The 20,528-nt window shown below is 39.1% G+C and overlaps 2 protein-coding genes and 1 long non-coding RNA gene across 3 annotated transcripts; all 3 read right to left on the bottom strand.

Annotated features, from left to right (window-relative positions):
• Positions 1–359: 359 nt before the first annotated feature.
• On the bottom strand, positions 360–2,572 carry LOC137132442 (uncharacterized). Its single transcript, XR_010915120.1, has 3 exons — positions 2,441–2,572; positions 933–1,029; positions 360–635 (listed from the first exon to the last, which is right to left on the bottom strand). It is a non-coding gene; the product is annotated as an uncharacterized lncRNA (long non-coding RNA).
• A 5,671-nt stretch (positions 2,573–8,243) lies between these two features.
• Positions 8,244–9,170, bottom strand: LOC137132887 (olfactory receptor 6K3-like). Its single transcript, XM_067515902.1, has one exon. The coding sequence runs from the start codon at positions 9,168–9,170 to the stop codon at positions 8,244–8,246; it is 927 nt and encodes a 308-aa protein (XP_067372003.1).
• Positions 9,171–12,232: 3,062 nt separating this feature from the next.
• LOC137132886 (olfactory receptor 2T27-like) lies at positions 12,233–13,159 on the bottom strand. Its single transcript, XM_067515901.1, has one exon. The coding sequence runs from the start codon at positions 13,157–13,159 to the stop codon at positions 12,233–12,235; it is 927 nt and encodes a 308-aa protein (XP_067372002.1).
• Positions 13,160–20,528: the final 7,369 nt, after the last annotated feature.

Raw genomic sequence — 20,528 nt, 5'->3', positions numbered from 1 at the left:
CTGGCCAGGCACGCGGGCTGACGGACGGACGGCTGGCCAGGCACGCGGGCTGACGGACGGACGGCTGGCCAGGCACGCGGGCTGACGGACGGACGGCTGGCCAGGCACGCGGGCTGACGGACGGACGGCTGGCCAGGCACGCGGGCTGACGGACGGACGGACGGACGGCTGGCCAGGCACGCGGGCTGACGGACGGACGGACGGACGGCTGGCCAGGCACGCGGGCTGACGGACGGACGGACGGACGGCTGGCCAGGCACGCGGGCTGACGGACGGACGGCTGGCCAGGCACGCGGGCTGACGGACGGACGGCTGGCCAGGCACGCGGGCTGACGGACGGACGGCTGGCCAGGCACGCGGGCTGACGGCAATAAATATAAGGGCACGGCGGCCCAAACACCTCAAAGGGCACGGCGGCCAAAAACAAATAAACACTAGAATGTCAGGTCAAAAATGGCATCAATGTATTCAAATAAACAAATGAACAGCATGGCAGCCATGCTTGAGAGAGAGAAACAGCAAGACTGCAATTAATTTAACTTAATAGAGATGGCACAGCGACCAAGACAAAGTAGTTATGGCACGGCAGCCCAACAAAATTAAAGAAAATTGAGACTTACAGTTCGTAGATCTACCTGTAAAAGAAAAAAAAAAAAAAAGAAATTTTAGGATTTTGGGCACTGTTTTCATTGCACACACAGATCCAACAGTGGTCAGCCTTAAGGAGACCAACAGGTAGGTCAACAGTTTACAACAGTTTCTGGTGTAAAGTCCCTTTGCTGCCACTTCAGCCATTTTAAATCAGTGCATTGAGCGAATATGCAGTAATAAGGGGATACTGCTTAAAATAAAGCTAAAGCCTCATGATTTGTGCCAGTAAACCAAGTTTTAACTAAGCATGTTTAATGATTTCATCAATCTTTTGTACTCACCTGTAAAGAAAAAGTCATGAGCCAACCTGAGGTTTTCAGGTTTCGAAGAATTCTCTGTTCGTTGTCCTACTGATGTGCTTATCCATTTGAGAGAATCCTGAAGAAAGATTACAGACCCACATTACTTCTACATTCACTTTATCAATTTAGAAGCTCAGTTACTCTTATGATTTCCAGCTAGTGTAAGACCACAGCTCATCACTCATGACCTCTGCTCTCCCTGTGAAGCGCTAACAACCGTCAGCACTCAAGTATACACAGAAAGTAATCAGTTTAAGGGTCATAGTTACATAGAGGTAAAGAAATATTACTTTCTCTGTAAATTATCTCTCTGTAAATATTACTCTGCAGTTGACAGGAGTTCAGGTTGTACTGGAAATCAGAGGTTCTGACAACTGCAGTGGTGGGATGTATCACAGGTGGTGAGGAGGCAGGGTACCGAGTCTTACAGGACAGCTTAGTGGTCTGGTGTGAAAACAATCACCTCATCTTGAATGTGGCTAAAACCAAAGAGGTGGTTTCGGCCTTCAGGAGGAACAGAAGCAGAGTCAACACCATCTCAATTTGGGTGAGGAGATGGACATGCAACACAGTGGCTGTCCACAGAAAGTCTCACCAGACCATTTCCTTCCTGAGGAAGCTCAGGTCCTTGTGGAACCAGATGTTTACCAGTGACACTAATAAACTGAATAAATAGATTAGGAAACCTGGCTCTGTCCTGCAGACCACTGTGGAAAGTCTGGAGCTGGTAATGGGGAGGAGGATGCTGCACAAGCTGTTAAACATCATGGAAAACAGCTCAATTCCTCTCCACGAGCTGCTGGTCAAACAGCGGAGCAGCTTCAGTAAGAGGCTTCTTCAAGTCCTCTGTGCAATGACCGTCTGCGGTCTCTTCAATGTTTCATCCCAACATAACTACAATAACTCAAATACAGCCACTGCTTCTGCATATGCACATGAGAACAACCTGAAGCATTTCAGTGGGCATCTCTGGCATTTTATGACCGTTCACCTCACTAAAGTGCACAAACTAGAGTATTTGTAGTAGTTTGTTTGGTTTGTTTGTTTTTTTACTTCATTGATGTATTACTTTGTATCTGTACTGTAGTTATATGTGCCTACTGTACACAAACATTTACCTCCGGGGATTAATAACGTATCTCACTAAAAAAACAAAGTCCATTTTTGGCTTCTCCCGCTCTTTAAGCAGGTGCGGTCTGCAGAGGCCTCCACAGGCCGCGCACCAAACACCTGTTACCTGGTTTAGCCGCGTGTAGGCTCTCTCCAAAGTTTACCAGGTATGTAAAATAATTTCCACTTTTGCCTCTGAGCTGCCACAGCCCGGCTCACTCTGCCGTGGTGCATTTGGTGAACTGGTATTTGCAGCGCACACAGCGCTAATGTACAGTTAGCTAAACATCACCACTCGGATGTAACACGAGCAAACACACGCAACAATAATCACAATTTTATCTGAGACCAAACTTCCTGTACAGACCGTCACTCACCTCTTTGCAGCAGATATCGACATCACCTCCAGTTCAGACTCTTTTCTCTTTTAATTTTTTCAGCTTAAAGTTCAGCGTTTGGATTAAAAAACGTAGACTTTTTAAATTCGGTGCCGCCGTTTACCGCGCCCACCGCAGATACAGGCGCGTGCTGCTTTCAGCGTCTGACGTCATACGCCTTTATTGACCAGTTGGTGCGTTCAATGTGATCGGAGAGGATTACAAAAACTAAACAAACGATAGATGCCTTTACCAATATGATAATAATGATCATCACCACTGCAAGTTTATATAATCCTTCGATCAATTGGTTGTTGTTCCTCATCCAAAACTAATGGAGACTGAGACTTTAAAGCTGTGACTCCTAAACTCTGGAAGTTTCTCCTGTTGGAATGAATATCTGCGTGAAGATAGTACAAGATGTGTTTAGTTTAGCCTCAGAGGAAAAATGATTTATTATACAATCAGGTATAACATTATGATCACCTGTGGAATTTAATAAAACACAATACAGCAGCTCTGCCAGCAATTCTACTTTTAGTGAGTTATAAGTTTTCAGTTTTTAGATTGAAATGTCTGAACGGACTTTCTTTTGGTGCATTTCCTTAACGTTGCAAATAGTCACGTTCAGTTTTCCAGTGGGAACTCAGAAATTGTGACTTCCAGGTACAAATGGATGCACCAGGTATTTGTTAGCTGCAGCACGATACCTGGATGCTGTTGTAGAGCCCTTTTTTTCCTGTCGACTGAACATGGGATGTATTATTTGACTGTATGATTGTATCATGTATGATGATTGTAACTCTGTTAAAGCATATCAGAAGGAATGAAATCTGCTCATGTAAAAGCAAAGTTGCAGTAAACAATTCAACTGTACAGTCAACCTTAACTCCACAGTCTGACCGTGTTTTTCCTCAGTCTGTGTTTTCCAGTAGAGCTGTCGTCCTCCTCACAGCTCAAAGAGGCAATATAACTTAAATATGACTTTAAAACTGAGACCTGCTGTGACTCACAGTCAGATGAGCTGTGGAGAAATGTTTAGATTAATAACCAGATAAATATATTTAACATTGAAGCACTGAGGTTCAAAACCGTGTTTGTTGAACACAAGATTTTTATTCCAATATTAGGGGGAAACTCTTGAGCCTCATGTCTCTTACAGACAGTCTGTCACACAGGATGTTCAGCGGATCTGTAATTGTTCTTTAACTGAAGACAGTGGTTAAATCTGACTGACTGTGAAAGTATCTGTTTCTTGATACTGTTACTGAAACACTACACACTTGAATCCAAGCAGCTACTTGAATCCAAGCAGCTAAAGCTCAAACACACATCTGCTCTTTGTGTGGAGTGGTTGTTCTTATGCAGAATTGTTTGAAAGGAAATGAACAGTTTTTTGGTTTCAGCCAACCACAGCTGAATTTTACTGACCCTTGGTTTGTTGTGCAGCTCAGCAGTGAATTCACAACTGAAGACAAATGACAGTTGAGATTTAATTTGCTTTGCGTACAGCAACACTGTTTACTTGGCTCAATACATAAATAAATTTCATAAATTAAGTCACTGTGCTGTTCTAGACAATATTATGTTTGTCAGCTGGACTTGTGGGGTGACTGTGGAAGGTATAGTGGCCGTCCTTGAGTGTGCTTGAGCAAGACACTGAACTTAGTTCCTCCCGGTCAATTTTGGTCGGTGAGTGTGTGTGCGATTGTGAGTGTGAATGGGTGAATAAGAAGCAAAGTGCTATATAAGTGCAGAACATTTACCATTTACTTAAATCACTGCAGCTGGACACCAGCATGAATTGTATTAGAGTCAAGTGATTTTCTGCCTAATTGATCAACACATTTATCAGTACTGTCACCTTCATCCTACTCCAGACTTACAGTTGTGCAATTTTTTTTTCTGAAGTTTCCTCTTCTACGTTTAACACATCATATGTACATCTTATCTAATTACTGAAATGCAAAGAGAACAGACTGAACTTACTGAGCATACACTCAGGAGATGTTTGTCTCATTCTGTCACTGGATGAAATGAGACTCACAGCAGTAAAAACCACGGTTTCCTCTGTCTAGTTTAGTGCCTGTGGTTTGCAGCACAGTGGTCACCTCACAGTACATAGTTTAACACTGTTTCCTGTGATAAAAAAGTTATTTTAGATGTTTTTTCTCTAACTTGTCTTACCAAGGAACAGTCTCAGTCTTACTTTACTTTACTTTTTTCATCTGGATCAGCATTCTCTATCATGAATCAGGTTTAACTGAATCAGTTATTGGCATTTTAATTTAAAATATCCGACAGAATCGTGATTCTGAATCTAGGTTCTAATAATTTCTGGTAAATTCTTATGGGAGAGTGAGAATTTGCTGAGAATTTGCTGAAAATAACATGAAAGCATGGATCCATCATGTAGTTCACCAGTTTAGGGTGGTGGTGTTGATCCAATGGTGTGGGGGATGCCCATCGTTAAAAAAACACAGCCTACCTGGCTATTGTTGGTGACCATTTTCATTCATTCATTACATATCTTCTGATGTGCTATTTGTCATTTTACATGCAAGGTCTACAACGAAATTCCATCAGAAGGTCAGATGGAGGCTTAGTCCTGAGCCGCAGCGTCTGAGCGCACAACCACTATGGAGCAACCTGACCTGGTCCCTAACACACAACCTTCACAAACACAGGGAGAAGACTGCACACAGAAAGGCCCTGTTCAGTCCAAGGATTGAACTTCAGGGATTGAACTTCTTGCTGTGAGGCAAGAGTGCTAACCACTCTGCCACCGTGCTGGCCATGGGTACTTATAACAGGATAACGTGCCACATTACAAAGCTAAGCTCATCTCTTTGTGATTAATGTCCTTTTTACATAAATCAATTGTATGAAACTCATCACACTACATTAAATTATTCTGATACTTAAATTAAAAACCTTATGAGGGAAATCCTTTGACCCAAACTTTCCTCCTAAACCAAATCAGTCAAACTGCCAATGCTTTTGTTTAAAACATGTAGAGTGTTGTATGATTTCTCTGCAGCTCAATAAGTACTTGTATTTATCATATCTGAAGTTGGCTGTGTTTAATTGTGGTAATGCAGAGTCAATGCATTATTTACTGGAATCTCTGGACACAGTAACGAGATTGAATCTAACAGTAAATAATTTGTTTCTATACACATTAGACTGGAAGGTTTTTAGTCAGAATCTAAATTTAATAGTAAAAAAATCAGAAGTGATGCAGATCTTGAGGTCCAACAGATCATTAAGGATATTTTTATTTCAAACTAAAGGTCACATCAAAACGGTAATTAAAGTGTTTCCCTATATATTTATATATACACATTAAAGTGTTTCCCTATATATTTATATATACACATATAAACGTACATATGTATATAAAAGCTCAGAGCTGCTGGTTATGCTGAGTTACTGGAAATGCTGCTGTCAGAGTGATGTCAAATCCTTAGTTCATTTTCTGCTGACACAACAACCTCTTGAGATGTTTAGAAATTTCTTTCATTTGTAGTCCATATATGATTGGATTGAATAGAGGATTATACAAAACTAACTGTAAATTCATGATTAAACGTGCAGTGTCCGTAAACTCAGATTCTAATCGAGCAATAACAAGATCATATGTAAACAATAAAAAATTATTGATTAAAAGCAGCAGGTGAGGTAAACAGGTCTGTGCAGCTTTTTTCCTGACATCTCCACTGCTCCGATAACATATTATAAGTATCCTGGTGTATGTATAGATGATGAAGATCACAGGGAAAACAACATCATTTAACAAAGTTAACACACCAATAACAGATATCGCTCGAGACGTTACACAGAAAAGTTTAAAAAAAGAGTTATTACAAAAAACTACATTCAGAGTGAAACTACAGAGTTTTTGATAAGAACTCAGTGTCGCTAATCCTATAAACTGACATGCAGGGACAACCCAGGCTAAAACCAGAAAAATACTGATGGTTTTTTTCCTCATGATATTTGGATATTGCAGAGGTTTACATATAGACACATATCTGTCATAGGACATGGCTGTCAACAGTAAGAACTCTGAATCGACTAAAACATAAAAAATAAAATACTGAACAATGCAGGCTTGATAAGATATGATCTGTTTTTCAGATAAGGAGTCGACCAAAAGCTTTGGGTAGATGTTGGTGCTGAAAAGAACAGAGTTCAGTAACAAAGCAGCAATGAAAATGTACATAGGCTCATGGAGGTTTTGGTGTTTCCAGATCAAGTACACAATAGTACAATTACTGCAAATTATCAGAAAATATATAATGAAAAATATCATAAAATAAAGGTATCTGTATTTGTGAAGTTCAACATACCCATCAAAAATTAAATAAGTTAGATTCTGATCTTCCTCCATTAAGAAACTCAAATGTTGCTGATTAGATCAGGAAAGTAATGTAACAGGAACATGTGAATAAAGAGAAACCTTCAACTTTGAAGCCTGCAACATCGTCTCTGGGTTTGATTCTAGATATTGAATTTCACTTTTGTCTGATTTAATCTTCAAATCCTGCAAAGAGAACTGTTGGACCAGTTTAGTGGTTTTATTGGACTGTTTCACCCTCCATGGAGCTCATTAAACTTTCCACCACAGGTCACTAAGATGTAAACATCTTTACTAAACTCTGGAGGCCTGATTGAACTTTGTGACCTGCTATGACTTTTCTGTGCTACGTATGTCAAACAGATTTACCATTGACTTTTAAACAGCTACACAGTTCACAGTGGCCAAGTGTTGGACTATTTAAAACCACTTTGACCCTTCAGTCAGTTCTCACACATTATATTTTCTTTCTGGTAGTTGATTGTACTACAGAACAGTGTCTACCCCTCTGCTCTTTGTCCCACTTATTTCCTTACTGATGCTTAAACACACTTCTCCCAACAGAAACTAAAATCATTGGTTTGCTTAAAGGGCTGGGACAAACGAACCCAACCATCAGACATCAGTGGGACCTCTATTGGTCTGGTGTTTGCAGTGCACCCTGCAATTTTGCTTCTCATCAAACCGCTGCCGGTGGCTTTTTGCCCAGTTCAACGTGGCAAATCAGCGTCCACAGGCATCAGGTTGTCAATGAAAGAGGCAACTTGGAATGGCTAAATGCTTGAGAGAACCACAGTATTAACATTGCCAGTTGTCTGTATTCGTCCAGAGTCACCTAAAAATTCTAAGCTAATGCTGCTTTGTCTACAGTTTTATATCCACAGTGACAGATCTTTGCTTTCTGTTTTTCAGACACAAGCACAGAACACAGAGTGCTGCCTGCTCTGTGGAAGCAGTCGGTCTTCATCAGACCTACAATAGCTCTTTGGCATAAGCGTGGTCTATCCGTTAAAAGACTAATTAGCTATTTTGTCAACAAATTAATTTCCTTCAACCACAGCATAAGCTCATATGGATTAAAAACATGACACCTCCCAATTCTGTACAATCTATCAATGTTTTGTGTAGAGCAGAATTTGTACACATCCAATTTACAAACCTTTACATGTGGCAGATCAGAAAAGCTCCACATGAACCCATCTGTTACCTACAGTACATTTTTCTTTACAATCAGAACCGACCACCAATGAAAAGTGTGTCCCTATATATATATATATATATATATATATATATATATACACACAGTATATATATATAAAATCTCAGAGTTGCTGGACATTAAAGGCCAAAGGTGAAAATGCTGCTGTCAGAGTGATGGAAGAACAGTGATCAGTCATCACAGTTGAAGCTGACAAAGCTTTTTACTGCCATCACTGCAAATCGTTAGTTCATTTTCTGCTGACAGAACAACCTCTTGAGGTGTTTAGAAATTTCTTTCATTTTTAGTCCATATATGATTGGATTGAATAGAGGATTATACAAAACTAACTGTAAAGTCATGATTAAACGTTCAGTGTCTGTAAACTCAGACTCCAGTCGAACTATGATAAGATCATATGTGATCAAAATAAAATAATTGATTAAAAGCAGCAGGTGAGGTAAACAGGTCTGTGCAGCTTTTTGCCTGACATCCCCACTGCTCTTATAACATATTATAAGTATCCTGGTGTATGTATAAATGATGAAGATCACAGGGAAAACAACATCATTTATCACAGTAAACACACCAAAAACAGTTATTGCTCTTGAAGTTGCACAGAAAAGTTTGAAAAATGAGTTATTACAAAAAATTACTTTCAGAGTGGAACTACAGAGTTTCTGATAGGAACTCATTGTTGCTAATCCTAAAATTTGACAAGCAGGAAAAAACCAAGCTAAAACAAGAATGATACCAACAGTTTTTTTCCTCATGATTGTTGAATATTGCAGAGGTTTACATATAGACACATATCTGTCATAAGCCATGGCTGTCAACAGTAAGAACTCTGAATCACCTAAAGAATAAAACATAAAATATTGAACAAGACAGGCTGGATAAGATATGATCTGTTTTTCAGATAAGGAGTCGATCAAAAGCTTTGGGTAGATGTTGGTGCTGAAAAGAACAGAGTTCAGTAACAAAGCAGCAATGAAAATGTACATAGGCTCATGGAGGTTTTGGTGTTTCCAGATCAAGTACACAATAGTACAATTACTGCAAATTATCAGAAAATATATAATGAAAAATATCATAAAATAAAGGTATCTGTATTTGTGAAGTTCAACATACCCATCAAAAATTAAATAAGTTAGATTCTGATCTTCCTCCATTAAGAAACTCAAATGTTGCTGATTAGATCAGGAAAGTAATGTAACAGGAACATGTGAATAAAGAGAAACCTTCAACTTTGAAGCCTGCAACATCGTCTCTGGGTTTGATTCTAGATGTTGAATTTCACTTTTGTCTGATTTAGTCTTCAAATCCTGCAAAGAGAACTGTTGGACCAGTTTAGTGGTTTTATTGGACTGTTTCACCCTCCATGGAGCTCATTAAACTTTCCACCACAGGTCACTAAGATGTAAACATCTTTACTAAACTCTGGAGGCCTGAATCCCTGCATGACCTGTTTACATAAAAAAACTAAATAATAATAAAATGACATCCCATAGGCCTAAACTTTAAACTGGAGAAACTGAGAAGAAAGGAAGTGCTTTGTGTTCTTTGACTCTCATCTCTAATCCACATACACACATTGCTGTTGAGTCCTAGTTCAAGCAGTTTGCAGAGCTGTAATCTACCAACAGCATTCTGACATATGGCACTTTTGTGTTCCAGGTGTGTCATTGCTGCTTGTGGGGTGTATGACACTGGTAACCTTTGTAGACCGGTTGGCCTTGTACACATATTGGTGCTGGTCCAAACTGGAAGGAAGATGGATTTAATGTTCTTCAGAATCTCAAAGCAGTTTGGTGTCAGTACCACTGGTCTGGCAGCTGACATTACTCTGTTTGGGGACTGGTATGATTATAGCAGTGACAGATTAAATATGTCTGTATATACTGCAAGCTGGTTAGCATTGTCCCTGTTCAGTCTTTCCAGGATCCCATCTGGGGCTTCAGGGGGGAGATGAAGGGGTAAAAGCAGCAGAGCAGTTTAGCTTGTTAAAGAACTGGTAAAACTGGTCTGCTCTTTCCACAGCCCCCTCCACTCAGCTGCAGTAGTTCTTCTTGCAGCCTGTGATGGTTTTCTTCCCATACCTCCACCACTTCTCCAGCTGCGTTGGCCTGAGCTTAGCATCGGCTATCACGCCCTCGTACACTAGTTTCAGTAGAGATGTAAGGACAATGCCCGCACATCTCATTGTCCTAAACTCTGTTCTCCGTTCCCGATCTGAGGTTTGGTTTGTTCTGTTTCTGATTCTGTTTTGGTTACCATAGTCATTTATCCTGGTGTTTATTTTGGTTTTGTACCCTAGGTTTTATCTTGTTCAGCATAGCCCAGTGTTTTTGTTACCTGTGAGTTTTTTTCAAGTCCTCCTCTTAGGATCGATCTTTTGTTACTCCTTTAGTTGATTCTTGAGTTTTTGCCTTAAATAAACCTGTTATCAGTTAACTCTCTCTCTCGCCGTCTCTTCACTTGGGTCTGTCCTTATACTAAACTTGACACAAGGGTCTGGCCATATATCACACTCTGAGATGTGTAGGGGGGAGACACCATGAGGCCGCCTGTTTCTTTTCCTGGCCTGGTGGAGGCTTCGAAATCTCTTCCCTTCTCCTGGAAGGACTTTAATGTCTCCAAGGAGGTATTTTTTACAGACCTAGAGTTCCTTGACAGGCTGGCTGTCTTCTGGAAGCGGGACCCAGACTTTGCTCGAGAGGTGGCCTTCTATAGGGTGAAATATGTTCCCTGCCCAGTCACCTTTCCTGTACCGAACTCTAGCTCAAACAGTCACCAGCCAGCGCAACCTGTTCCTAGGGCACCTGCCTCCCCTCCTGTTCCAGTCCCTGCTCTGTCCCCTGCTCCTGTTCTGTTCCTGATTCCTGCTGCCTGTACAGGTTCTGTTTCTGTCTCTGAGTGGGTCAATGCTGCTGGTTCTAATCCTGGCCTCCTGCCAGACCTCCAGCCCAACCTTCCTGTAAAAAAATGACTCCCATCCACATTTGTTCTCTGTATTTCATTGCCTTTTTGCATTTTAATCTGAACTTCAGGTTTTCAAATGAAGTTGCATTGCAATGCATACTTGGGGCTTGGGAGTGGCACATCCCTTTTCAAATTGGAAGATCATGGATATGTACCTGGCTGCCAGCTTATGTCATAACATTAATGTTTTTCCCTTGAATTGTCACTGAGAATAGTTTGGATTCTAGCCAAAAAACTTGAAAAAAAATGTTAAGTTGTCTTATGCTAATTTTCTAGGCTACTTACAGTATTTACCTGCTAACACACGACATAAGATCGTATTTAAAAGCATGCACAAATGAAATAAAGGCAAAAGATGTTGCATTAAGTTCTGGATATCAACATTTGCTTTTTGTAAAAGCAAAATAAAGTAAAATAAAGTTATGTGACATTGACCTTCTGAATTTTCAGTGTGATAATAAGTCAGTGTCTTTTTTGACTAAAGTCTGACTTTATATCTACACCTGTCTTGTCTTAATTTATCAGTAACATCTGCGCCAACATTTATGCTTTTTCTGTGTGTGTGTGTGTGTGTGTGTGTGTGTGTGTGTGTGTGTGTGTGGAGTGGAAGAGGCTCAGACAAGGCCAAGCCCAGAAAGAGTCTGTGGGCCAAAAAATGGAATTGAGTCTCACTTAGCATGTGTAGCCATGTTACTGCATTAATTACACTCGCTGAGTTGATCAGAATCTAACAGTAATTATTTCAGTGTCTCTAACCAATAGAGGGGAAAGCTTTTACACGGACTGTAAATTTAACAGTAAAGCCATTAGGATTATACAGATTTGTCCAAAATAAGTCCTGTACTCCAGCAGATTTTTCACAATAATTTTATTCAAAACTAAAATCCTAATAAATCTTAAGATTTAAGGTCGAGTAACATTTTCTATTTGCTTCTTGAGAACCCCACCAATGTTTACAAAAAGTGCAGGGCTGAATTTTTACACATCCAATCTGCAATTTTGAACCTGTGGCAGACCACATAAGGTCCACATGAACTCATCTGTTACCTACTGTACAAATTTCTGTACACCAGTCCAGACCACCAATGAAAAGTGTTCACATATATACTGTATATAAATATAAAGTCAGAGCTGCTGCTGGACAGTGAAGGCCAAAGCTAAAAAAGCTGCTGCTGTCAGAGTGATGGAAGAACAGTGATCAGTCATCACAGTTGAAGCTGACAAAGCTCTTTACTGCCATCACTGCAAAGCCTTAGTTCATTTTCTGCTGACAGAACAACCTCTTGAGGTGTTTAGAAATTTCTTTCATTTTTAGTCCATATATGATTGGATTGAATAGAGGATTATACAAAACTAACTGTAAATTCATGATTAAACGTGCAGTGTCCGTAAACTCAGACTCCAGTCGAACTATGATAAGATCATATGTGATCAAAATAAAATAATTGATTAAAAGCAGCAGGTGAGGTAAACAGGTCTGTGCAGCTTTTTTCCTGACATCTCCACTGCTCCGATAACATATTATAAGTATCCTGGTGTATGTATAAATGATAAAGATCACAGGGAAAACAACATCATTTAACAAAGTAAACACACCAATAACAGATATCGCTCGAGACGTTACACAGAAAAGTTTAAAAAAAGAGTTATTACAAAAAACTACATTCAGAGTGAAACTACAGAGTTTTTGATAAGAACTCAGTGTCGCTAATCCTATAAACTGACATGCAGGGACAACCCAGGCTAAAACCAGAAAAATACTGATGGTTTTTTTCCTCATGATATTTGGATATTGCAGAGGTTTACATATAGACACATATCTGTCATAGGACATGGCTGTCAACAGTAAGAACTCTGAATCGACTAAAACATAAAAAATAAAATACTGAACAATGCAGGCTTGATAAGATATGATCTGTTTTTCAGATAAGGAGTCGACCAAAAGCTTTGGGTAGATGTTGGTGCTGAAAAGAACAGAGTTCAGTAACAAAGCAGCAATGAAAATGTACATAGGCTCATGGAGGTTTTGGTGTTTCCAGATCAAGTACACAATAGTACAATTACTGCAAATTATCAGAAAATATATAATGAAAAATATCATAAAATAAAGGTATCTGTATTTGTGAAGTTCAACATACCCATCAAAAATTAAATAAGTTAGATTCTGATCTTCCTCCATTAAGAAACTCAAATGTTGCTGATTAGATCAGGAAAGTAATGTAACAGGAACATGTGAATAAAGAGAAACCTTCAACTTTGAAGCCTGCAACATCGTCTCTGGGTTTGATTCTAGATGTTGAATTTCACTTTTGTCTGATTTAGTCTTCAAATCCTGCAAAGAGAACTGTTGGACCAGTTTAGTGGTTTTATTGGACTGTTTCACCCTCCATGGAGCTCATTAAACTTTCCACCACAGGTCACTAAGATGTAAACATCTTTACTAAACTCCGGAGGCCTGATTGAACTTTGTGACCTGTTAGTTCTCTTGTGCCTCATATTGTGGACCCCAAGTTTGATTTAAGGAGCCATTTCTCACAGTTAAATTATTGCAAAATGTGACTATGAAGAAATGATTATTCCATTCCAGCTATACAGGGATGCTGATTATCAGATTCAAAATGCAATTGCTCAATTTCACTTAACAATAACATACATTATATTTTGGTCTAAATATCAGCTTTTACTTACTAGTCTCCAGGCAAGAATACCTCTCTCCAGTATTTTCGGTCTAAGCAGAGTTAGTTGATTCTTGATTCTTCAACTTCAGCTTTTCTACAGACAATTTAAGACTGACCAACACTTATAGCACATGCTTTGCTGTATCCTTACCATCATGGATCCTGCAAAAATGTAGCCTGTTATGCTCTTTCTCCTTCTTGCTATCTGGTTACTGTCTACACCTTTGTGATGCTGAAACTCAGAGTTTTATAAAAGTCCTATTTAAAACCATGAATGGTCCTAAATTTTGAGATGATGCAGACTCATGGAAATAGCATAAATTCAGTGGATTCAAAGTTATGTGATTAAATAGAAACCTTTCGCAGTGGAGGATTCCACTTATTTTACTCATCTAACTGTATAAAGTAACTCCTTTGTTTGGCCTGGTCAAATCTGTTTCAGCATGGTTTGCCTTAGAAAATTCTAGTAAATCTAAGAAAACCACACCATCTATATCTACAGTGAAAAGCCCCTGAGGTCCCCAAACAAAAAGCTAATTTTCCCCAGCTGTGGCTTGAAATCCCGTCCATGAAAACAGGATTGATAACAAGTCCACAAAAAACACATAGACTGACAGCATACTTCCACGACCCCATCAGCAGTCTTGCTATGGTAAAGAGTTGGTCCAGAGTTGGTCCAGAATCTGCATTGTTCCATCTGGATCTGGGGTTCTTACTCTGACATAGGAGACTGAGCAGTGTGATACTCCAATAATTGAAGCACATCCAAAGGAACAGTCTTCCAGGCAACACTAAACAGGTGTCTAAGCTATGATAGCCTGATAATGTCCAGAGCCCTCAGCATCTCAGGTTGAATCTTATCCACTATGGGGACCTTGCCCTTAAGGAGCTCTTTAACTACCTAAAAGACCTCCACCAGAATTATAGCTGAAGCTTCTCCCGAGTATTAAAGCTCTAAAGTATGTTGGTTGGGTTCAGAAAGCGCAAACAACAGTTAGAGCCTTCCTCTCAGCGACTTTTAGAGGTGAGCCTCTCATTTCCCAGGGTGAAGTCCAATACAGCAGCCCTCAGTCAGAGCCTTGTGAGTACCACACACCCACCAGATTACTCTGAGAAACTACAGAAAAATGTACTACCCTTTCTAGAAGTTTGGTTCCAGAGCCAGTACGTAGATGTACGTTCCTAGAACCAGCTTACAAAGCCTGGGATCAGCACATTGCAATTACAATTAGTCATTTAGCAGTTGGTATTATCCAAAGCAACTTACAACTAAGCAGCTGGGAAAGCAGTAGGAAAAAACTGGGGGTTCAGTATCTGGGGTTAACACATAGCCAGGAGGACTGGGAGTCAAACCACTGTCCCTGTGGTTAGTGGACAACTGCTCTACCAACTGAGCTACAGCCACCCACGTCCCTAGCCTTGCCCACCAACCAGTTTGCATCACACCCAACCCTGGTTTCTGTTCTTGTAGGTTCCATGTTATTCTTCAAGCTGTTCCCGACTGGGCCGTAAGCATGAAGGTTGAGCCACTCAATGCTCACCAACAAGCTCTTCTCCCAAGTCTGGCTTTGAAAGGGTGTCTCTGGTCTACCTGGTCTGGTTAACGTACCACCTTCATAAAAGCACTTAGTCTGGCCCCTCCCCTGGGACCAATTTGCCTTGGGAGAGCCTACCAAGGGCTATTGCCCCAGACAACACAGCTCCCAGGGTCATAGGGACACTTGAACCCTTCCACAAACTAAAGTTCCACTTCTTTGAGGAGTTGTTTTTGGACTCAGCAAATCCAGCTCATTGTCATTCCTGAGGTGTCAAAAGCCTTTTTTTCCAGTCCCTTTGCGTTGTCAATATCAAACACTGTTTTTCCCATGGTGTCAAATAGTGGTGCACCTGGAGCTTCTAATAACAACGGCAAAGGGTGTTACAGGTATTGATGCTACCTTAGGAGGCGTCAATAGCTGACGCTGTGGGATGAGAACATGCTGGAAAATCACAGGTTTCTCTTTCTTGGCTAAAGCCTTGCAGATATTTGGAAAAGTCTCAATGGCCAAACCTATAGTCAAAGTTAAGCCTGGAAGGCCAGCGTACTCAGAAATACTGCATGTCACAACTCTGTCCTTGTGTTCAGTTTGTCCCAGCTTTAGTTCCTGTCCTTAGCTTTTATTTTATTGCTCCTCCTGTGTCACATCCTGTTTCTCTGTTTGGTGTTTGTACCTACTTTGTTTGTCCTGATTTGTTTCACCTGTTCCCTTGTCATTTTAAACCCGTCTTCCTCCTCAGTTGGTTGCCAGTTTGTCTTTCTTATGTTCTCTTGTCTCTCTGTACCCAGCTTTCTATGTTCGTACGTCTGTTATTTTCCCCGTTGGTTTGCAACACCAGGTTTGGTTACTCTTTTGTTACACTGTTGTGTATTAGTTTGTGTTTGGGTTTATGTTGTTGGTTTGATTTTTAGTTGTGTTTCACCTTCACTCTTTTTTTAAATATATAAATACCACTTTACGTTGAACCTCCGCTTGCCGTCTCTTTACTTGGGTCCTAAAACCAAAATACAAAATTTTTGACACTGCGTGTGATGTTCCTACAGTGCGCATCATTACTGTTTTCTGCCTCTGTAAATCAAAGATTCAGTCTGACAAAGATTAGCAAATGTTTTTGTCAGATAATTAATGTATTAACAGAAATTATGTGCGTGTAAGAAATTCTTAGCATAACAAATGTAATTTGTTAGACTTTTTTTTAGACTTTTTTTGATGTACTTCCTTTCACATTTTGTTTTAGATAAACCCTGAAATGGAATTTACACTAGTGACACTGTAATAATACATTCCCAAATATATCATCATAAGAATGAAAACAAAAATTTACCTCTTTAAGTTGAAAAAATACCATGTTCTCCTTACAGATGTAGAAATGTTTGACAAATATTGAGAAATACAAAGAGACTTAGGTGAGAAGAGTGATAAGTCTCTGATATTGCTTTATGTAAAGCTATAACCACATAAACCTAAAACAGGGGAAGAACTAGCCTGCTATACAAAAATCATTTTTTGTGAGTTTAAAAAAGAGCTTTGCATTGTACTAAGAGTGGCTAATGACATAAGAAATAAAACTAGGAATTGTTTTCATCAACATATTATTTAATGCTAGCTCAGCTAGTCCAAAAAAATAACTTGTTAGCATTTATATTGTGTTAATGGTAAGGATATGTTTTCTTCCCCTTATATCCTATTTATAGAAGTTTAAAAGGTTGTTGTAAAATAATAAAAAAAAAATTTTCAACTCAATTGAAATTTAAAGTAATGTATTTCAATTACGCTAAAGGTACTTAAAGTTGTTTCATTTTGACACAATTGAGTGCACTAGAACACACTGCTATCAGCTTCTGTATTGCTAAAAGAAAACTAAACATACCCAAAGTTGCTTCAAAATAATACATATAGTACGTGATTAGCATAGCACAAAATAAATTACTTTTTAAAAAAGCTAAACTAAAGGATCTGGGTCTATTTTACTGCAAGAGTGGTCCCAGCACTTGTACAAAGTCACTGTACTTTTATGCAATTTTCCTTGGAGAGGTTTACTTCATTGCATTTGTATCCGTTTTGCAATATTCCTAATCCCAAAAATAGAGCTATAAATACATTCATCTGTCCTGTATAAATTGAAACAGATTTTTACTGCATGTGCTGCAAATCCTGACAAATACGTTGCATAGAAATAAAAAATCACATGATTCCTATTACAGGTGAGACTATCCATATGAATAACATTAGTTCATTTTCTGTCGACAGAACAACCTTTTAAGATGTTTAAAAATTTCTTTCATTTTCAATCCATATACAATTGGATTCAAAAGGGGATTATAAACAACTAATGGTAAAGTCATTATTAAACGTGCAGTTTTTGGGAAATCATATTCCAGTCGAACAATAATAAGATCATATGTTATCAATACAAAATGATTGATTAAAAGCAGCAGATGAGGTAAACAGGTCTGTGCAGCTTTCTTTCGGACGTCTCCACTGCTGCGATAACAAATCTTGAGTATTCTGGTGTAAGTATAAATGATGAAAAACACGGGAAAACCCACATTATTTAACAATGTGATCACACCAAAAATAGTTATTGCTTTTGGAGTCACACAGAAAAGTTTGAAAAGTGTGTTATTACAAAAAATCACTTTCAGAGTGAAGCTACAGAGTTTTTGATTAGCACACATTGTTGCTAATGCCACAAAGTGACAAAAAGGAAAAAGCCAAGATAAAACCAGAAATATACTGATGGTTTTTTTCCTCATGATAGTTGGATATTTCAGAGGTTTACATATAGACACATATCTGTCATAGGACATAGCTGCCAACAGTAAAAACTCTGAATCAACTAAAATGTAAAACATAAAATATTGAACAATGCAGGCCTGATAAGATATGATCTGTTTTTCAGATAACAAGTCAAGCAAAAGCTTTGGGTAAATGTTAGTGCTGTGAAGAACAGAGTTCAGTAACAAAGCAGCAATGAAAATGTACATAGGCTCATGGAGGTTTTGGTGTTTCCAGATCAAGTACACAATAGTACAATTACTGCAGATTATGAGAATGTAAACTATAAAAACTAACATAAAATAAAGGTATCTGTATTTGTTAATTTCCACATGTCCATCGAGAATTAAATGTGTCACATTTACTTCTTTGTCCATTAAGAATCAATAATCAATAATTGCTTATTTTAAAAGGCAGGTAATAAAAGTTTAAAAACAATTGCTTTACTTCGAAGATTGCAACAATTCCCCAATACTGGATTCATTTACTCCATTACAGTTACCTGACCTGGAACTTTACTTCTGTTTGTGTTGATCTCCAAATCCAGCAAAGAGAACAGTGTGAGCCTGTAAAATGTTTTATAAGACTGTTTTTCTCTCAATGGATCTTATTAAACTTGGTGACTAACATGTAAACACCTTTATTAAACTCTGGAGGCCTGAAGGAGTTTCTTCTTAAAATCCCTAAAATGTCTTAAGAAGAAAATAAAAATTCAACATGCAAAAGCAACATTTTTTTGTCAATATAAAAAGGCCAATAAGGCCTCACTAAAGCTCCTAAACTAACATTAACTTAGGTTTTACATATTCTGATCACTCTACTTAAAATAGCTCATGGTGTAATTAACTTTAAAATGTGAAACACACTTCAATATGCTGCCAACTCCCTTCATTCTGTTACTCTGGTCTGTAAATATACCCTGAAGGTCCTGAGGCCAATGTTTCAGTTGGAAGTTTGTCAGAACAGGAAGCAGCCAGCAGGAAGTAACCCACCACACTGATCAAGTTCTAACATAAGAGATCAGAAAGCAGGATAAGCACTGGTTTAGAATGTTTGCAATGGAGATCTTCTTTTTAAGCACCTACTGTGAACCTAGAGGTGAATGTGATAGTACCATTAAAAAGAAAGCCCATTAATTCAATTCAATTCAACTTTATTTATATAATGCAATTCACAACAAAGTCATCTCAAGGTACTTTAAAGAATAAAGTCAAGACTATAAAGATGTCTAGAGAGAACCCAACAATCCTCACTTGAACAAGCCATAGGCAACAGTGGAGAGAAAAAACTCCCTTTAATGGAAGAAACCTCCAGCAGAACCAGGATCAGGGTGGACGGCCACCAGCCTTGACCAGTTGGGGTGAGTGGAAAGTGGAGAGAGAAAAGAAAAGAGCAACAAAAAGCAAAAGAAACATCGGGCAGGTTGGTAAGGAGCTGCACACAGGAAAACGCACTGCTCCAAAGCCGGGGGACACCTGCAGAAAGGGACAGAGAGAGGAGACAGAGAAGGACAAAGACAACTACGGGAGAAAACACACAGAGTTAATGACATACAGTGGTGACAATTGCGGGGTGAGAGGAGAGGAGAGAGGGTCAAGAGGAGGAAAGGAGCTCAGTGCATCGGGGGGTGGGTCCCCCAGCAGTCTAAGCCTATAGCAGCACAACTATAACTAACTATAAGCTTTATTAAAGATGAAGGTTTTAAGCCTAGACTTAAAAGTAGAGAGGGTGTCCGCTTCCTGAATCTGAACTGGGAGCTGGTTCCACAGGAGAGGAGCTTAATCGAAAGTGGTCTATTGGGATGATATGGAACTATGGGGTCTTCGATATATGATGGAGTTTTGTCTGAATTTAGAAGTAGGAAAATGTGGGACATCCAGACCTTTGTGTCTTGTAAGCTTGAATTTTGATTAACTTATTTTTTCACCTGGTTCCATAGATAAATATAGCTGGGTATCATCAGCATAACATTGGAAATTTATGGAGTGTTTTCTAATAATGTTGCCTAAAGGAGACATATATAAAGTAAAAAGTATTGGTCCTAACACAGAGCCTTGTGGAACTCCATAGCTAACCTTTGTGTGCATGGAGGATTCATCATTAACATGAACAAATTGAAATCTATCAGATAGATAAGATTTAAACCAACCTAGTGCAGTTCCTTTAATCCCACTTAAAATTCATGTTCCAGTCTGTGTAATAAATCAATGGTATCAAATGCAGCACTAAGATCTAACAGAAGTATAGAGATGAGTCCATTATCTGAGGCCATGAGAAGATCGTTGGTGACTTTTACCAGTGCTGTTTCTGTACTATGATGAACTCTAAATCCTGACTGAAAGTCTTCATACAAATTATTCCTGTACAGGTGATCATATAATTGTTTTGCAACTACTTTTTCAATTATTTTAGAAATAAAAGGGAGATTAGATATTGCTCTGTAATTGGCTAAAACACCTGGGTCAAGACAGGGTTTTTTAAGTAGTGGTTTAATTACAGCTACCTTATAGGCCTGTGGTACATAGCCTGTTTCTAAACATAGATTGATGATATC

The sequence above is a fragment of the Channa argus genome, chromosome 9 (genome assembly GCF_033026475.1).
Source record: "Channa argus isolate prfri chromosome 9, Channa argus male v1.0, whole genome shotgun sequence".
In the NCBI taxonomy this organism is placed as follows: domain Eukaryota; kingdom Metazoa; phylum Chordata; class Actinopteri; order Anabantiformes; family Channidae; genus Channa; species Channa argus.
This window is presented reverse-complemented; position numbering and strand designations above follow the sequence as displayed.

What these genes read in the sequence shown, in the direction of transcription:
- LOC137132887 (XM_067515902.1), bottom strand. Translation starts at nt 9,170, where the DNA reads ATGGAGGAAGATCAGAATCTAACTTATTTAATTTTTGATGGGTATGTT.
- LOC137132886 (XM_067515901.1), bottom strand. Translation starts at nt 13,159, where the DNA reads ATGGAGGAAGATCAGAATCTAACTTATTTAATTTTTGATGGGTATGTT.